General features: G+C 42.5%; 1 protein-coding gene across 4 annotated transcripts in view; it reads left to right on the top strand.

Moving 5' to 3' along the window:
* Positions 1-19486, top strand: part of SANBR (SANT and BTB domain regulator of CSR) — a 79121-nt gene that overhangs the window by 49911 nt on the left and 9724 nt on the right. For 2 of the 4 annotated variants that reach the window (XM_088477551.1, XM_088477554.1), the window contains 11 exons: positions 1966-2052; positions 2143-2253; positions 6204-6327; positions 8589-8741; positions 10742-10878; positions 10968-11067; positions 13565-13597; positions 15587-15686; positions 17026-17120; positions 18769-18794; positions 18878-18951. In XM_088477551.1, coding sequence (XP_088333677.1) covers positions 1966-2052; positions 2143-2253; positions 6204-6327; positions 8589-8741; positions 10742-10878; positions 10968-11067; positions 13565-13597; positions 15587-15686; positions 17026-17120; positions 18769-18794; positions 18878-18951 — 1040 coding nt within the window. The remainder of the gene's footprint in view (positions 1-1965; positions 2053-2142; positions 2254-6203; positions 6328-8588; positions 8742-10741; positions 10879-10967; positions 11068-13564; positions 13598-15586; positions 15687-17025; positions 17121-18768; positions 18795-18877; positions 18952-19486) is intronic. The other 2 variants (XM_088477552.1, XM_088477553.1) reach the window with 2 other exon arrangements.

Genomic DNA, 19486 nt, shown 5'->3' with positions numbered 1-19486 from the left:
ATAATAGCCTTGGCTTCGGAGATATTGGGTTACTCTGTATCATCTGGTCCGGACTTCTGGCTGCTCTCTCATACATCCGACCCGATTTCTCTTTATAAAAAGTCCCTTCTTCGACATATTAATAATGCTGCTAGGGCGGTACTCCCAGTTTGCTGGCGCTCTCGGATCCCTCCGACAGTGTGGGATTGTTGTCAACGCCTTGACTTTTACATGACCATGGATGATGTCCTTTACTCAGCTCCTGAGAAACATTCTGAGTTTATTGCTATGTGGTCCAGCTGGATTGATTTTAAATCCTCAGCCTCATATGCAGCCCTCATTCCACAACCTTAATTTCTAAATATTTCTGGTGCTCTGGTTTAGAGTTCGGTACACCCAGTGTATATTTGCCCTCTCCCTCCCCCTCGTCCCCCTCTTTATCTTTCCCTCTCTATTATTTTTCTTCCCCATCTTTTTTCTTTTCCTTATTTTTCTGATTATTTTATAGTGAAGTACGCTATACTATATTATCTTAGCTTTGGTTCCTGGTTTTTGTATGTCTAAGTATGGAGCTGTGTTATTGTGCTTTTTCATGTACTATAATGTGTTTTGTATTGATTCTTTTTTGCTGCAAAAGTATGTCTTGTGCTTTGAAAATTAAGAAATTAAAGAATTAATAAAAAAAAAAAAAAAAAAAAAAGAATTTATACAGCAAACTTGCTTTAAATGTTGCTGATGTGACTATACTGAAACTGAAAAGGGATTTGGGCTACCTCCACCCTGTCACATTATTTACGGCCACCTGCCAGGAGACATTGAAACAGTTGTTATTCCTGAGCAAAGTGACTTTGTGTGATTTTCAGCCTTTGATTTTGGTGGCCATAATAATTTGACCACTCAGTGTATATTGGCTATTATAAGCATATTTTACAAATACAGTAGATAAAATATACTTAAAAATTAAATGCTTAGTTTTTCAGGCTTTTTGTTAGTTACAGACATCTTAAATGGAGATAACAAAACAGGTATTGCGGTGTCAACAATAATAGGCTTCCCATACAAAGACATGCAGTGTTACTGACCAGGTTTACTGGTGGTGATCGCAGTGTTATCACTAGCATAAATGTTTTGTTGTATAGAGCGAAACATGAAGAGCCCTTAGGTGTTTTTTAAGGTGCCTTCCACTATGGTCAGAGCACATTCATTTTCATCTCTTGCTTGTCCAATTGTCTCAAATGAAGCGGGCAGGGACAGAGCAACCGATAAATACTTTCTCTTTCTGAAATCTAGGACGGTCCTGGGAAAATCAGAACTGGTGAGGCCTGATCCAGTGATGGACGCTGCAAATTTGTACGCAGTCGCTGTGATAAAATATGCAAATGTCGCAGCCACCAGGATTTGCTTTCAGACGCCCACCAACGGCTTCACAAATACAAGCAACTGCGTACAAAGGCGGCATCGGTCTCAGATCAGTCGATAATCGGCTTTCTGAGTTACCCTTTGTTCACACAGACTGGCCGTCGCAACTGAGACGGGATCGCAGTCGCAGGCAGAGACGCCCCTGAAAACGCCGTGCTTGAGTCGTCACCTCCCTGTTGCTGCCCACAAACAGTCCCTGTCAATTACTGTGAGAATAAATCCTTACTGCGAGCGACATCGGTAATGAAACTTGACGCATGCTCAGATGCAGGCACAGATCACTGATAATCGCTCAACTGCTTACACATGGGCTTTTCGTCCATCTCTGAATGGGGCCCAAAGTCCATACATCCAATGTTTTATTCAGAAATAATAGTGGGATCCTCCCATGAGGATCCTGTGGGCTTCACCCTTCTAAATTGCATTGAAATAAAGTATATATGGTTTACATCATTCTATTATTGTTAAGCGATGTAAATATCTTCGTTATGTGTAGTTGTGTTTTCATTTTATTTGTCTAGCGGCAGTCTCTATGCACTTAGTGCTCTGTCATTTATTGTTTTGTAGCAAAATATTCTGCAAGAAAATTGAAAGACTGTTTGATCCTGAATATAAAAACCCAGATTCTCCAGCAACTGCTGCCACACTATACAGGTAAAAGCTTATGGAAAATACAAATACCAGATCCCATTCTTTAAACATAAGATAAGATATGTAGATGAGATGTGTAAATATCTCTTCTAGATGCTGTTTGTGTAAGAAGCTGCTGACTAAGGAAGTAGAGCAGAAGATTGCCTGTCTACCTGGGAAAATCAACATCGACCAGTATGGAAATATTGTTTTCTTTCACATACGGTATGTTCATTTGAATTTTAGATTTCTATTTTCTCTCCAGTGACTTACAATGTCAGAATAACATAAGCTACAGTTTGCAGCATGTGAACTGGTGTATTGCAATCTGCTACAGAAGGGCTCATTGCTTGTCTATTCTGTATATGGCTATGAAGTGTAAACAGACAAGTGATATAAAATTAATTCAATATTCGTCACAAAAAGGGGGCCGGCTGCGGAAGTAGATGGGTGCTCTCAAGGATGCAGGGTGCTGTTCCAGGTACTGCACAAGCTGGAGAAGGGTGCCACTGATGAGGCGATGGTGTTTCCTCCCACAGCTTTGTACCCTGGATGGCGGCACCATTCACACACCCCTCTCCACTGCCCTGCTGGCATGGACATAAACATAGGGGCATTTTCAGTTGGCTGCAAACCCAGTTTTTTTTAGCACTGCTCATGCACAACAAAAATTCTGTATCCTTCTGTCTATATTACACTTTCTGCATATCACTGACTTGTGTCTCCTGAGACAAGTGACATTATATCTTATAAACGCCGATTGCTGCATTCTGTGCATACTACACAGCAGGGGCTGGCTGGCAACTTTTAGCCTGGGGGGCAAATGCATGCAGGCGGCCCTGGCAGAGGAGTAGCGTGCAGCCAGGGTGCCCCGATGAACGTGCATTCTACGGCGCCCCCCCCCCCAAGTGTTTCAGGGAGGAGGCGGGTCAATATGGGATTAATGTAAAGCAAAAATAAAGATTAAGGGCAGCCCGGAGTCGTAGTACGCAAATGCAGTGCCCCCCTGTGCCCCAGGAGAGGACCCCCTTATGCAGGCCTCCAGTAGTGACCCCAGTAGTGATCCCCCCTATGCGGTGCCCCTTATACAGTGCCCCCAGTAGTGGTCCCCCCTGTGCAGTACCTCTTGTGCCCCCAGTAGTAATCCCCTTATATAGTGCCTCCAATAGTGGTACCCTCTATGCAGTACCCCTTAATATAGTGCCCCCAGTAGCAGTCCACTCCCCATGCAGTGCCCCCAATAGTGATAACCCTTATGCAGTGCCCCTTAAATAGTGGCCCTAGTTGTAGTCTCCCCCCTATGCAGTACCCCTAGTATTGCCCTTTATATAGAGCCCCCAGCAGTGGTCCCTCGATGCAGTGCCCCCAGTGGTAGTCCCCTCCCCCCTATGTAGTGCCCCTAGTAGTAGTCCCCTCCTCCCTAAGCAGTGCCCCTAGTAGTAGTCCCCTCCCCTTGTAGTGCCCGTAGTAGTAGTCCCCCCCCTTGTAGTGCCCCCAGTAGTAGTAGTCCCCAGTAGTAGTAGCCCCCCCTTGTAGTGCCCCCAGTAGTAGTAGTCCCCCCCCTTTGTAGTGCCCCCAGTAGTGGTCTCCCCCTTGTAGTGCCTGCCCCCCCCCCCCCTAGTAGACACACGTAATAAAAAAAATAAAATACCTGAATCCCCGCTCCCGCCGCCGCCGCCATCCGTTCCTCCGTCTGTCCTGAGTGTCCTCCCGAGCTGGGCTGCTCTGCATTATGGGAGAGACGTCATGACGCCTCTCCCATTGCCCACTGCGGGAGCCGGAAGATGGAGCGGCTCCTGCAGTGGGCTCAGCAGCAGCTAATGAGAGTCTGTCAAACTCTCATTGGCTGCTGATCAAAACAAACACACAGCTGCCGGAGTCGGCGGCTGAGTATTAGTCAGTGTAGCGCTGACCGAACTCCGTCCGGTCAGTGCTACACGCGCGGTGCAGCCTGTGTCACAGAGACACAGACTGCCCGAGGCCCGGGGGGCACACGGCACCCGGCCCCCCGGCCCAGCCCACCACTGCTTCACAGTGCGCGGGCGCGAAGACCTCACTGCGATCGGACTGGCACTGGCACGACTGCGTTTTGCCAACCACCCCTCACTGCGTAGATCGCAGTGACTACGCAGACCCATTGCAGAGAGATTGACAGGAAGTGACCGTTTTGGGGGTGGTGACGTGGGGGGTGGTCGGCAAAACGCAGGCGTGCCAGTGCGTTTGAACTCTGTTGCAGGGACTACGCAGCTTGGGATTTCACTGCGTGCAATGAGGTTAGCAATTCCTGAGTAAGGTCAGACCTTGTGCAAGTGTGCGTGAGGCTGCGATTGTACTTTTTTTTTCCGATGGTTTCGTAGACTTGCAAAGTATTAGGGATGTGTGTATGGTAAAGCGGGCGTCCTTATGTCAGACTGCAACGGCATTGCGATTGCAATTATTAGCATATTTTTGCAGTGAAACTGCGTGTGTAATCGCTACTGCAATCGCAATAATGATCTGTACCGAATCAGGCCGTGTCAGATTTGACTGGACAGGTAATGTGCTTAGCCTTCCTCCTGGCCTTTTCTTTTATCCATTATTCCTTAGAAATATACACAAATAGCAAGGCCATAGCGCTGCTTTAGTGTATAATCTTTATTGTAAAACAATATACCACATTGATTGAATATAATTCAGCATATAAAATACCATAGTAGAACCCTAATGCGTTTCAGCTCCAAATGGATTCAACCCACTATTACTATCTGGTAAGAGGCAATTTTATTTACGGGTACTCTACCCCTGGTGCAAAGTTCCCTGCTGATTATTAACAGCTAAATGTTTGCAGTCTGTGACAACTACGTCATTTAAAATAGCGTGTTCTTTATAAGTGATAGAAGCACTAGTGCTCATAGCCTGGTTGTGGGTGAATGAACAGTGTGGTGTCCCCTCACAAAATCTGCAGTTAGTACCAGGCTATTGCAGGCTTGGTTGGTCTCGCTATAAGGGTCACATTACCCTATTATAATGTGCCTGCTCAGCACAGGGTTAAATTTCCTAGGCAAGCCTGCCCTGCAAAAAGAAAAATATGCAACCCACAACAAGGAAAAAGCCCTGTGCTGAAAAGCAACATGGTTCTTCCGAACACCCAAATCCGGTGGGTGTTATTATTATAAAAAGTAAAAAATGTAAGAAATCTGCATTTTTGTATGTAGTATTGTTGGTCCCAGCAAGCATAAACAACTTGTGTAAGCTGGTGCTTGTAGAACCTGTAATAAAAGAAACAATGTAAAAAAAAACTGTGCAGAAGAATTTATGTATAACTCCTCCCCATACTGAGCAAAGTGTGGCTATGTCACATAGTGACCAGAGGGGGCAGCACACTATGGGTTTTCCTGTCATTTAGGGTCATTCAGACCCGCTCGCGAGCGGCAGTACGCTCGCAAGCGGGTCGATGTTCCCCACTGCGCATGCGCACGACGGAGGGAGCTCCGTCATGCGCATGCGCGAGACCCGGGGAGCGACAGGCTTTCCATCGCTCCGGGTCTCGCACCAAAGGGGGCGTGCTGTCGATGTTGATTGACAGCACGCCCCCTTTGGTGGGCGTGCCTGCCAGACAGGCGTTCCCATGGGAACGCCTACCGTCTGAAGCCGGCCCCACTGACATCACTAGTGATGTCAGTGGGAGTGATTTTGGCTCTGATAGAGCCAAAATCACTACAGGGCTTGTGGCAGGGAGACCCTACCGCAGGGTCTCCGTCGCAAGTCCGATGGTCGCGATGGTCAAGACTATCGCGACCATCTTTTTGGCCGCTCGCATATGCTGTGGGTGATCACCCACAGCTATACGAGCGGCCAGGAGGCCGCTCCATTTTCATGGAGGAGGGCCCTGATTCAGAGCGAGCGCTCTGGTCAGAGCGTTCAGCTCTGAATCAGGCCCATAGTGTGATCAGCCCAGCCTGTCACAGCCTGGTGCTGGTTTATCATAGGATCCCGCACTCTTCATCTCTTTACAACATGCTTTGAGCACTGGTGCTTAGAAGAATTTTATGGGGGGCAGTTACTTAACCATTTTTCTTTTTAAACAGGCATTTATTTCCATGCATGTAACTCTGGATCTGGTCTTGTATGTTAACTTACCATTTCCTTGATGATGTATTTGCTTTTCGCCCTCATAATGTGCACTGACTTTGCAGAGACAAAACATGGGACGTTCATGAATACCTGACAGGTTTATACGAGGAACTGAAGTCATGGAGAGATGTATATTGGCATTTATGGGGGACTATAAATTGGCTTACCTGTTCCAGATGTAAACAAGTGAGTGTTAAGAGCTGAATAACCTAGAGGGTCACAGGTTCGTTACCAATGGGTTTTATAAAAGTTCATCACATGTAGATAAAAGTAACTAAAGCTTCACCAATATTAACCGCAAAATATGCAGTGGTGCAATACACTTATTATGTGCACAAATTCCCTTTATTATTCATAATGCGAGGACCACACCTTCACTACGCATGTTGATCTTTATGGGGCATATCAGAGATATCTGCTGCGATCCCCTCTATAGTACAGTAGAAGGATCCCTAATATTTGCACTTATCCCCAAAAATGGGTGTTTTCGGGGGAATAACTCAAATATTATTTGATAAATAGACACCTAAATAACTCAGCTTGAAAATGTGCCTGGCAAGAATGTATACTGAAAGACCATACCGTTACCATTTCTCTAATACTGCCCATCCATTACACGATGCGGGGACGATGGCACGATTACAACGCCGTCGTCTCCCGCGGGTTGAAGTGCATACACTGAACGTTCAGACTTTCATTGTATGCAGATCAATCATCCCCGAACATGGCAACTTGACGGCAGTCGTCAGGTTGACAGTCATGTTCGGGCGATGATTGTAGGTAAAAACGTTTTTAACCTCTTACTGTCCGATTTGCAGCCGATTACCAAGCGATGGAGCGATAACGACCGTCGTTATCGCTCCATCGCTAGGTTTAATCGCCAAGTGGATGGGCAGCATTAGACTACAGCTCAATTTAATTTAATTTGTGTTAAATAAATCATGAATGGCCATTTGTGGTTGTTTGTGCTACATGTGTGACTTTTGTCTGTTTGATTATTATTTAATAATAATACAAACAAATATTTAGGATCACCAGAAGTAGCAATTTATTCCATAAAATGTTAAACATGAAGATTTTTCTTGGTAGTACAAAAATGCCTACCAGATGGTAAATTAGGTGAGGCATATTACAAAAGAAATAAATCTCAACTTTGGTCAGTACACAGTGATTCTCCCAATACTAAAATATGCCTACCAGATAATGAAGGAAACAAAGCTCATCACAAAGATATGAGTCCCGGTAACTCTGTGTTGCTGGGATACAGTAGGCTTCCCGGTGTATAAGCGCAATGTATCCTGGGAGTCCTGCAGTTGACGTGTTTCTGTGCAGTCTTAGTCAAACCATTTCATGCTTTAACATATTATGGAATAAATTGCTACCTCTATGTTTATCAGTATTGCGCTCATAGGCAAACGCAGGGGGGGTTTCCGTCTACATGGAAACCCCCCTCCCCAGCCCACACCATGACCACAATAGAAATAGTAATATAAAAGATTGTTACTAGTGCTGCATGTTCTTCTCAGTATCACAAATGAAATAATTAGCACCACCTGTGGATCTTTCAACATGTATCAGCCATTAATAAATAACCTGTGCACCAACTAGAAGATCTGGAAAACATGCACTGTTAGAGATGCACTGCTATAGAGCCCAATATGTACATATACAGTATGTCCAGGGCAGTGCTAGGTTCTTCTTCTGTTCTTCCAGGCTCCAGAACTTGCTCCAATAGTCTGGAATGGTGCCCACATCTAAAATAAATACTTTCAGCTCAGGCAGGATGGCCTACTGATGCATCTAATGGCTTACTGTGATTGCTGATCCTGTATATGCTTGGAATTAATACACACAATACATTTTGTATGATGCTTATTAAAGCTGTTTAAGTACTAATTCTGCCCTCTTAATTGACAGGCTACACTCGTTCTAAAATTAAGCATTTGGAAACCCCCCTCTGGAAATCCTGCGTTTGCCACTGGCGCTAGATATATTTTATTCTTTTAATATGCGTGAGTTATTACCTTCAACCAGCGGAAAGAAAGTGTTACCTTCCAATGGGATGATGAGCACGACTTAACTCTACTTTAATTATAGCATTCGAATGGGGGATTTGGTGACCATATATTCTGTCATTTTCAAGGGAAGATAGCACCTCACACTTTCCACTTGGTGTAACTAATGGTTACTCGCTACACTATAGATATTATATTCCAATTTCTCATGTGCTGCACCATTTGAGGAAACATCATAACAGGAGGAGCACCAGTCTAGGAAATGATACTGTTTTGCTGGATTATAATTAAACAATGCCTTTTCCTGTATAAAATGCACCTGTAAAGTACAAAAGGCCTTTATTGAAAGAATAGATTGATGTCTGATTTCCACATATAAAAATGCTGTGGGGAAAGAGTTGCCTATGATTTCTTTGTACATTGCATTTCCAGACGTTCCTTTGCAATGAGTTGTCACATTGCCAGTATCACCCTGAGCCAGCCGTGTATGCAAATGCAGCAAGTCCTCTGAATTCCCCGGGTACTGGAGTCTATCCCTGCTGTAACCAAAAAGTCCTCAGGTTTGACCCCGCGCAGCTTCCCAAGGTTAGAATCTGTACAGTACAGATGTTTGTCATGTGTGTTCACCATGGTGATCGTGATATGTAGAAAACCAGTTGGTTCACAGTTAAATTAATGGGAATATGGGTCATATTTATATTAATAGAAATGGCAAGGTATGTAGGGGGTTATTTACTTACTTTTAGTGAATTCTTTTCATTGAACTATTTTACAGTAAGATGTTCACAGACTGAACCATTGTGTGTGTCGGGCATCCAGGCTCGGTCTGGATATTATAGGTATGGAAGGATCTTCCTGCAGGTCCCAAGTCTATGAGCCCCTATACCATGCTGAATAGAAGGAAAGCATTAGGAAATGTCTTTTATTACCCACTGATGTCATAAAATCATTTACAACATAAATCAAAATTGCATTACTGTATGTGTATTCAATAATATATTGTGTGTTTGCATTATCTATACTACTTTTATATAATTTGGTTTATATATTATGTATACTTTCAATAATGGACGTTTCCCTTTGAGAAATTTTGTTATATCCCCAACTTGTCCTTGTTGCTATTGCAGAAATATACCTCTGCTGGCAAATTAAACTCACTATAGTTAGGAAACAACCATTATCTTTTTTCATAACTACAGATAATTTTATAAATAGCAGGCATAAACAATAATGTATTTTTTCTCCAATAGATGATACACTATGTAGACAAAAGTGATTGGACACCCATGCGCAAGTGAAATGCGTACCATAGATACCATTGGACACGAGTTCCAAATGGCCACTAGTGTGGCGGTATCAACAAGAAAGGGAGGCCCATGCACTTGCAGGGGGGTCCATGCACATTCGAGGGAGGCCCATGCACTTTGGAGGGGGGTCCATGCACTTTGGAGGGAGGCCCATGCACTTGCAGTTCTACAGAAACAACAAATGTTTTTATCAGGACGGCAATGCCCCCTATCATGTTTCCAGGACTGGACTGGTATACAGAAAATTTGGTAACCCGGATGGACTGACCAGCTCAGAGTCCAGATCTTAACCCCAATGAGAACCTCTGGGATGAATTGGAGCGACTGGAGCGTTCTAGGACGACTCGACCTGCTTCAGTGTCACAGTTGGTCACTGTACTTAAGGCGGAATAGCAGAACATTCCGCCTGCTGTTGTCCAGGAACTTGTGGACAGTAATTACTGTACGTGGTGAACCTACAAAGTACTGATGTCATTAAAATTGTGTTAATCTATTTGCTGTCAGTGTCCAATCACTTTTGTCTACATAGTGTATTTCAAAGCATGAAATAAATGTAGGCGGTAAAGTAGGTGACCATATTTGGAGAAAAAACCTTATATTTTCCTCCCCATTAATTAAATAGGGTCTCTCCAAGGACCCTTACCTGCCAATCTGTCCAGTCCTATGGAATAGAGCTGTACAGATGAATAGGTTGGGACAGGTGGTCTCTTCCTATGCCACTAGCTGCAGCAGATCCCTGCACATAAACAGCTTGGTGTATGTTATGAAGAGGGTATCGGGGGGATGAGTATTTGATACATGAGATGCAAATTATTAAATAGTGGAGGGGTGTGTAGCAATCTTTAATTGTACAATGTTAAATACTAATTTACATATTCTACAGAAATAACACAATGCTGCATATTTACAGTTTAACATAAGTACAGAGCTGGGATGCCAGGGATACTGCGACATTGTGATTTACAGTCCATTAATAACTTCTCTGCTGTGTTCTCATTTCAAAAAGGGGAAAGTCTGCCTGCGAGATCAGCCAGGATGCAGTGTTCATGTTTAGTATTATATACAGTATACTTCTGTAATATCATTGCCATGGTTTATGTTGTTGGAGAGTGTGCTGGAAGGTCATACTGTAGTTTCTCTTCAGAGTTAGACTTATTACAGCTCAGGATGTGGGAGTTTGGATGTACCCCAAGTTTATTTCGACATTTATTCCTTTGCTAAACACTTACCAGGTCTGTGTTACCAGGCATAACAGGCCTCTCCTTTTCTGTCCTCCAGGGCTGTAAGGTGCGGGACCATGTTCTAGGTGTGCCAGCAGGAGGAGATGCATCAGATAGTCCTTCTAGCGTTCTTCTCACCGATCTCCTGATGAGACGGGACATTGTAGTTGTGCCTTTCTCTAAAGACTTGAATGGGTAAGAAACTGTATCCAGTAAAAAATAAGTTGTTACATTGAGTAGAATTACATCACAGTGACTATAACAACTATTTCTGTGTACTACAGCGACTGTGGAATTAGCCTAAGTCAAGATAAAAGTCTTGAATGTGATGTCCAGGTAGAAGCGAGCACTCTGTGTGGCCAGAAAGCTGGGGAGATAAATGCTGTGAGTTATCTTCATTTTCTCTTGTACTATAGTATGACGGAGGTAATGAACAGATTGTTAATCAGAATGTCCATATTACCAATAAAAACAGACATTATTTGGAGACATTATGGGCAATTTGCAGTCTGCAGTGCATTGAGAACTGCCATGATTATGTTGCTTTATTGAAGTCCATTTGTGCACAGAGGGCCTGATTCATCACGGATCACAACTGCAACAGCGTACGCAGAACGGCCGATGGTTCGTATGCACCGCAGTGCGTGATTTATCATTGCGATCGCACTGCGATCACCTACGCAGACACAAAGCCAACGCAAATCGAGGGACGGGACGTCAGCGTTTGGGGTGGTGACGGGGAAGTGGTTGGAGAAACGCAGGCGTGTCTGTCCATTTGAACGGCGTTACTTGGGCGTGCATAAATTAGCTACTGCGACAACATACGCAGCTTGAGTACTCACTGCGTGCAATGAGGTTAGCAATTTCTGAGTAAGGTCAGACCTGCTGTAATTCTGCATGAGGGGTATTACAGATGTGAGATAGCTGTAGTGGACGGCTCTATGCTGGCTGTGTGATGGCTTTGCGATTGCATTCATTAGCATTTTTACGCAGCAGACCTGGGTGCGTAATCGCAGCTGCGATCGCAATAGCGTTCCATAGTGAATCAGGCCCAGAGACCTCTCTTTTTGTAAATGGTTGCTGTGTTCCAGCGTGACTTAGGCTGCCTGATAAATATAGCAGTATGATACTAGCATATCCATTGCTCCCGAGAATCTGAATTTGGCGCAGATACAGTATACATCTATATCACTGATGCTATTAGTGGCTTTACAAAGCCACTAATAGCATCAGTACAAATGTGGGCATTCTTATTGGCCACACAATACATTTGTATTGTCTCTGTCTCTAGTAATCCTGAAAGCGATTAATATATTGTAGATATTTTCATGTTCCATGTATCTGTCACTTGAAGTACAGTACATTTAAAGAATAGATTGAGCCATGTGTATTTTTTTAATTATTATCATTGCCAGAGAGATCCACAGGGATCCAGAGTTCCATACAGTGAGAATTACAGATCATATATAAAATATAGGTATTCAAAGGTAGATCAAATATAACCAGATGTGAGCGCAAAGCATACGCAAGGCACTGCTTGTCAGAGAGCTTACAGTCTAGTGAGAGAAGGGCAGAGCTGGAACAATAAGAGTAAAGGTGCGTACACAGACGATATTTTGCACGATTCGCACAATTTTGATGTATCGGAACGACAAATCCTGTAAAATATTTCCAAATCGTGAGTGTCTTCTCACAATGCTGATGTGCGTACCCGCGGGTCGTACATCGCATCTTCAGATCTTGCCAACAGCAGGCAAGATCTGCCAATCTCGTACACGACGCCCTGAAATCGTTATGGACGCACAATAGATCGTTGGTTAGATTGGACACTTTTTAGCACCATATTGTGTCCTGGAGTGCCGGGGAGCTCCCGTAGAGAGTTCAGGCGATATCGCATTGTGAGCACATTGTCTAGTGTGTATGCACCTTAAGGCTGGCTCAGTGGAGATTGGGATGAGAGGAAGAGTGTATCAGTGTAAGCAGCATAGGTGGGAGTTGAGCAGGTAACCAGCCAGAAGTTAGTTTCTTTATTACACAGCTGTCACATGTGTTTTGGGTGTAATAGATGTGAAAAAGACGCTTGACACAAGCCAAGTCACGCCCCATGGCGTATTGAATGAGGACACATCTGTATCTGTTGTGGAATATCTTGTTAACGTGTTGCTTTTACATTTGTTTCCTCTATAAGCATAAAATAAGTGTTCTTAGCTCAATCATATGGCTGTTACTATTGCTGATGTATTAGTAGAGACTGGTATACGTTCTGTAAAAGTATATAGCACGTGATGTGTACAATGCCACAGATGTTCAATGTTTGCTGACTTAACATTTCTTTGAATTTTTTTTTTTAATTCTAAACTTAATTTCTTCCCTTTTACCTTTTATAAAAAAAAACATCTATTATTAGTTCTGTATACTTCCCAGTATAAAGTAGTATAAATAGTTTGTCTGAACGTGAGAATTAAAGATAAAAGAGACATTACTATGCATAGTGTATTTATTAAAGTTGCTCGTGGTGCGTACACACGTAACAATTTTTTTAATGATTTAACTATAACAACGTCGTAATCGTTCAAAAAATCGTTCAGTTTCTGAGTTATAACGATGAACGAAAATCGTTCAAGCGCGCTCTCCGTTTGTAGTTCATTTCAGACTGTCCAACATAACGATTTTCATTAAGGGAAGGAACTTTTTTCGTTCATCGTTGTAAAAATCGTTCATTACACTTCAAAAAATCGTTCAATCTTCAAGGGAAAATCGGACAGATAATTGTTGGTTACAAAATCGTTACGCATGTATGCAGCTTAACCCATAGGCTATTGTGTGTGTCCTTACTATCTTATCCTTTGTCTTTGCTCTTGTTTCCCTTTTTGTTGGTTAGTTTCTTTCATTAAAAAACTTCAGTCTTCAGCTGGTAAGTAACATACAGAAATATATAGTGGTCCTGTCTATGTGTAGTTGAACTGTTCACATTCTGCTTTTTTCTCTCTCTCTCTCTCTCTCTCTCTCTCTCTCTCTCTCTCTCTCTCTCTCTCTCTCTCTCTCTCCTTATATGTGTGTGTATGTATATGTGTGTGTGTGTGTGTGTGTGTATATATATATATATATATATATATATATATATATATATGTGTGTGTTTGTGTGTATGCATGGGCGTAACTACCTCATACCATAGGTGCAAGGGGTGCAGAGCTTAGGGGGCCCATCTTACTTGTCAAAGTTACATATATTATATACATGTTTCACCATATACAGTACCACCGTATGTATGTATGTATGTATATATGAGTTACCTCCGCTCTGCCCGCCACCATACCCCGTTCCACTAGAATTATCTCTGTTCAAATTGTCTATTGTGGGCCTGATTCACTAATTGCAACTGCAATTACGCACGCAATCGTCCGTATGCATCGCAGTGCACATGTGCAATATAGCTATTGCGATTGGGACTGCAACTGCAGAGGCTACGCAGACCCCTCTCAGAGTGATTGACAGGAAGTGGTGACGGGGGGGTGGATGGGTAAACACAGGCGTGCCATTGCGTTCAAACGCCATTGCAGGGGCGTGCATTAATTAGCCACTGCGATGCCATATGCAGTGTGAGGTCTCATAGCATGCGTGGTTGTTAGAACTTTCTGAGTAAGGTTAGGGCTTGTGCTAGTGTGCGTGAGGCTGTGATGGTACTCTATTGTACCGATGGTTTCGCTATTCTGTATTACGGATGTGTGCAATGTAAAGTGGACATCCTTAGATAGTGCTGAGTTTGCATTGCGAACGCAATGTATTAGCATGCTATCGCAGTTGAACTGCGTACATACGCAATATTGCGATCTATAGTGATTCAGGCCCTGTGTGTGAGGGGGACGACTTGGTGGTTTAGAAATATAATTTTATCTACTTTATTTCCATTTTTTATAGTGATATTGTCTCTCTTGAAATCGTATAACTGGTCTCTGAGATGCAAAAGCTTAAATCTTGTGACACTTTCTATGATAGAAGTTTCTGGAGTAATCCAAATGATTGTGAACAAATGCTCTTTCTTGGTTGAGATGCCTACTGGTGTCACATTACCTCTAATTACCATGTTTAAGGTACCACAGCATGTAGCTAGTGTGGCATCAAGGATTTATGCTACTTCAAAAAAAAGTTGATTATGTGTAGATAGGTGCGCAAGTCATTTAAAGTCATAGGGGTCAATCCAATTGAACGCAAAGGCCGCACCTTAAGGCAGCCCGAACTCGCATAAAAGTGCTCACAGCCCCATAGGACACCAAGCAAAATGTGAATATGGGCTCAGAGCAGGCCACGAAGGGTGCGAGGTGCAGAGCCATTGCCGGCATTTTAACACCATTGCTACAGCAACTTCGCATGTAATTGGCTTGACCCCCATGAGCTCCATGTGTAGTAACAGCCTGCTGACTCGGAAGGGGTAGGCATGGGCTTGAAGCTTCAAGAGTTAAATTACCGAACTTTGTAAAAACTTCGGCTCAGAACCTTTGATGATAGGAAACCATCAGCCGCCCACCATCGATTGGCACCACCTCTTTAGCATGGGCCCCTACCACTACATTCCCCCGGTGAACCATTCATGCCCCAGTCCGACACTGGCACTGAATAATGAAATCAGATTAAAGACAGAATAATGCCAGAAAGAGTTGGCGTGCATGGAGGTTTAGCCCAATCAGACATATTGCATCCATGACATACTTGCATATTTAATGGACAGGAATAATTAATGATCATTGTGTTCCATAATATTGTAACAGTCATTTAAAGCAGAAATGCACATAAATATAATACGTATATAAAGATTACCTTATATCAGACATGTATCGTTGTGACGATAACTAAGGGCAGCAACCAGCACCTCTGATATATTTATAAATACATATTGTGTTCCAGAAGCAGCAGTCACTGCTTTCAGAAGAGGAAGACTACACAACGGGATCTGAGGTGACAGAAGATGAGGTTGGAGATGAGGAAGAGGTGTCCAAAAAACAAGGTATCCTTTTTCATCCACATCACAAATGCAGGTTGCATTTTTATGTAGTGCACATGGATGTGTGTTCAATGCTAAAGGAGGCCCTCACTGAACTTGAATCTGGCCGAAACCATTATCTTTTTATTTGATACTCCATTCAAATATTCGCCATCCAGGACTATGTAACAGGACCTTCATCAAGTTTAGGGGGTAAATTTACTAAGATGAGAGTTTTTAGAAGTGGAGATGTTGCCCATAGCAACCAATCACATTCTAATTAACATTTAACTAGCACCTTCTAGAAGATAATAGCTAGAATCTTATTGGTTGCTATGGGCAATATCTCCATTTCTAAAAACTCTCATCTTAGTAAATTTACCCTTAGGAGTGTAGCTGTGCACAGGGTCAGAATGCGCCTAGTGCTGGCCCCGGTTCTGAACATATGACGTCACAACGAAGGTGATTGCCCAGACCGGCTTAAGGATTCTCTGCAGCTTACCGCCGGGACCAGGAAGAAATTGAGCATTCTAGGTGGTAGCTCTCTAGGCTGCAGAATGCTCTTCCTGGCACCCTGCATCTCAAATACAGGTACCACGTGGCAACGACAGTGCTGCCAACCCCTAGTTATGGCCCTGGCTATTCATAATGTACCCAGTGTAGTAGAAACGCATGAGGCAGGTCAGCTGGAGCTAGACAAGAGACCAGCTACTTATATAGGACAGAGACCCAGGCCAGTAAGTAGCATATCAAATATGCTTTGCGGCAGCAGCTGGCATAGTTCTGTTCACACCAGGATTCCAGTTACAAAATGAAAAGCCCTTCTAGGAATGTAGTTAGTCTGATCATCATTTCGTTAGTTTATCTTCTATAAAATTATTAAAAGAAAACTATATGTAAGCAATCAATTACACTAAAATATATATGGCCAAACTGAAGCCAATCTAACCGCCTTTGGTGGAAAATGTTCATCCAAAAGCCATCCAATTGCAGCCGATTAAAGTGTATTTATGTGACTATAGGCCAATGATATGACAGAACACATATATCCCATCCATATGCTCTGTTAGACTAATTGTGTGTGTGTGTAGTGAATGCTCATTTATCTGTGTACTGTGTGACATACATGTGTGGGTATCATTAAGTTCAATTACACCATAAATCTAGAAAAATGAGAAATGGGACAGTAGCTTCCATTGACAGATCTGACTAGATCATAAGTTATTTACAGGTTCTGTCATGGAATTTTATACACACACATGTATTTATGTGCATGTATGTGTGTGTGTGTGTGTGTGTGTATATATATATATATATATATATATATATAAATATAACCTATAATATATGTATTTTTGTTTAGCAGGTAGAAAAGAAAAACTGAAGAAGTCCAATAGACAGACAAAAAAACAAATTTCTTCACCAAGCATCCATAAAAAAGAGAGACAACAAGAAAAGGTAAATACTCTCTAACTCTCCTGAATTTATATGTGGTTCTAAGTCAATTAATTAGCTACACATACACCTAACCATGTATATCCAGTAAGCTAATTAGTGCTGTAAAACACTGTCCAACTCTTCTAGTATTGTAGAGTTAGGGAGCTTTTTCTGATGTGTGATGTTAATTTCTCCCAACTCCATTGGATTTCACTCGCTTGTTGTAAAACTGGGCATTCATTATGCAATTGCTACTAAACAGAATATCGACGGAATAGGCCAATAATCGCATTGTACATGTCTGCGGCTGATAAGCAATGATCGGACAGTCAGAAAAAAAATTCTGACTGATCCGATCATTGGTCGGTTACATGAGGCAGTGTATGCACCGCCTCAGCCAATTGCCCGACAATGCCCCAGTTCCTTCACGGGAGGAAGCCAGATATTGTGGGCCATACACTGATATATCTCAGCCCTCTGACTCTTTAGGATCAGTGGTTGAGTATCTCCCAAACTCCACAGTTGTCTGGTGAGGAACAATTCCAGCCATACTCTTCTAGGAGATATTGGTCTATTTTTAGGGAAGTGGAATTAACTTTGCTTGTTCAATCTTTGTTGATCTGTTTTTTTTTTTTCTTCAAATAAATGAATGTAACAAACCCATTGGTTACAACATAAAGTTTAGCTATGCTCCACCATGGACATTTGCCGGTGGACCCTCAGACCTGCAAACCTAGGCACAGTTTGGTATTCTGGGGTCGGTTCCAAGGACCTGAGATTTTCAGGCTAGGAGAAAACATAGGAGAAAAGCAGTGCGTTTCCCCGTCTTTTGTGGATCATTGAGCCACAGGAGCACTATTGCGTTTATTTAATAGAAAGTGAAAACAATTGACCGTTTTAGCGCAAAATTTGAATGTTCAGAGTAGAATTATATTAATAAAACCACATTTATATATAAGACAGACAACCTCATATACACAATTTGTAGTCATTTAGTGGCTCCTGACAGGGAACATTGTTGGCTTAAGAACAGTATTAGGGAGGGAAAATTGCCGTTGCAATGGCATAGAAACGCTGGCAGCGGCTCCTCCTCTCAACCTCCTTGTGGTCTGATCTCGCCACAGACTCACAGATTTTTGTACGCGGCCCTATGGGGCTGAGAACAAACATCAGCGAATCCAGAGCTAACGTAAGTACGAGCTAATTGACCCTTTAGAATTACTCCATCATAAACTTACAAACCAAGGACTTAATATTAAGTCCAGGAACTGTCTGTCCTATTTTATCACCAACCAAAACTCAGGATGTCCAGCTTCAGAGAAGTAAGAGCATACGGTGCTCCGTGATACGTCCAATCTTTGTAAATAATTACGTGTCATTTCTGTAGTCCAACGTCTCCAAGAAAATGACTGGTTTTCCTTTAAATCATGCTGGAAAAAAGTACTTAGTTTTAATCCTTTGAATAATCTAATAAACCAACAAGATTTATGTTTTTATTTTAGATTCCATGTTGTTGTTTTTTACTATTACCTAACTATAAACTAGCAAAAAATAAACAGATCGCCGTGCCAATAAAGCACAATCATGGTGATGTAGTGCTAAAGCAATCATTATTATTATTATTATTATTATAGTTTAATGCTATTTTTTTCCTTATTTCCATGAACAGTCATCCCGAGACTCCTCCCCATTTACGTAAGTTATTTATAGCATCTCTCCTGTCTCATATGATGTCCTCAAAGGCTTGTTTTATAAATGCATTGTTAATGTTTTAACAGAGTGAGTGTTCAGAGAAGTAAATGGGACGCATCTCGCTCTTTGAGGTTTAACCAAGATGCTCAGAGAGAAGAAGGTAGGTGACACTATCATTTATTTCTCTATTACAGTAAGTGCTTCAGATGATGTATCTTTATACACTACAGACTATGTCTCCTCATACCCCCTTGGCACTGATTTGGTTTAGGATTTGTCTCGCTTTTCCTTGCAATGCAGAGGAGAGGTGGACTGTGGTCTGCACTCTCCAGTGCCCTCTAGCTACAATAGCATGCTAAGTTACTCTCTGTCCTGCTGTCACCTTTCCATTTACTAGATGAATTTTGGGTTCCTGTCGCCATTTGTTTCATAAGTAACTAAGCCTAACCAATTATAAGATAAACGATCTTGGTTATTTTAATAGTGCAGTTAATACATTTACCTTTTGAGCTGGGTTCATGAATGCCCACCAGAGCTGGGTCCATGAATGCCCACCAGCATCACTACAGGTGTGTGTAGCCGTGACTATTGAGAGCTACAGCCTTCATGTTGGGTGTGTGAAATGAGAAGCACTTAGGAGGGATGAGACACACATAATCTAGGTACTTGCGCATGCGTGTTCTCTAGCTGCAGTA

This window comes from Taudactylus pleione, unplaced genomic scaffold (assembly GCF_031769625.1).
Source record: "Taudactylus pleione unplaced genomic scaffold, aTauple2 ptg000201l, whole genome shotgun sequence".
Classification (NCBI taxonomy): domain Eukaryota; kingdom Metazoa; phylum Chordata; class Amphibia; order Anura; family Myobatrachidae; genus Taudactylus; species Taudactylus pleione.
Note: the sequence above shows the minus strand (reverse complement) of the source record. Positions and strands in the feature narration are given on the sequence as shown.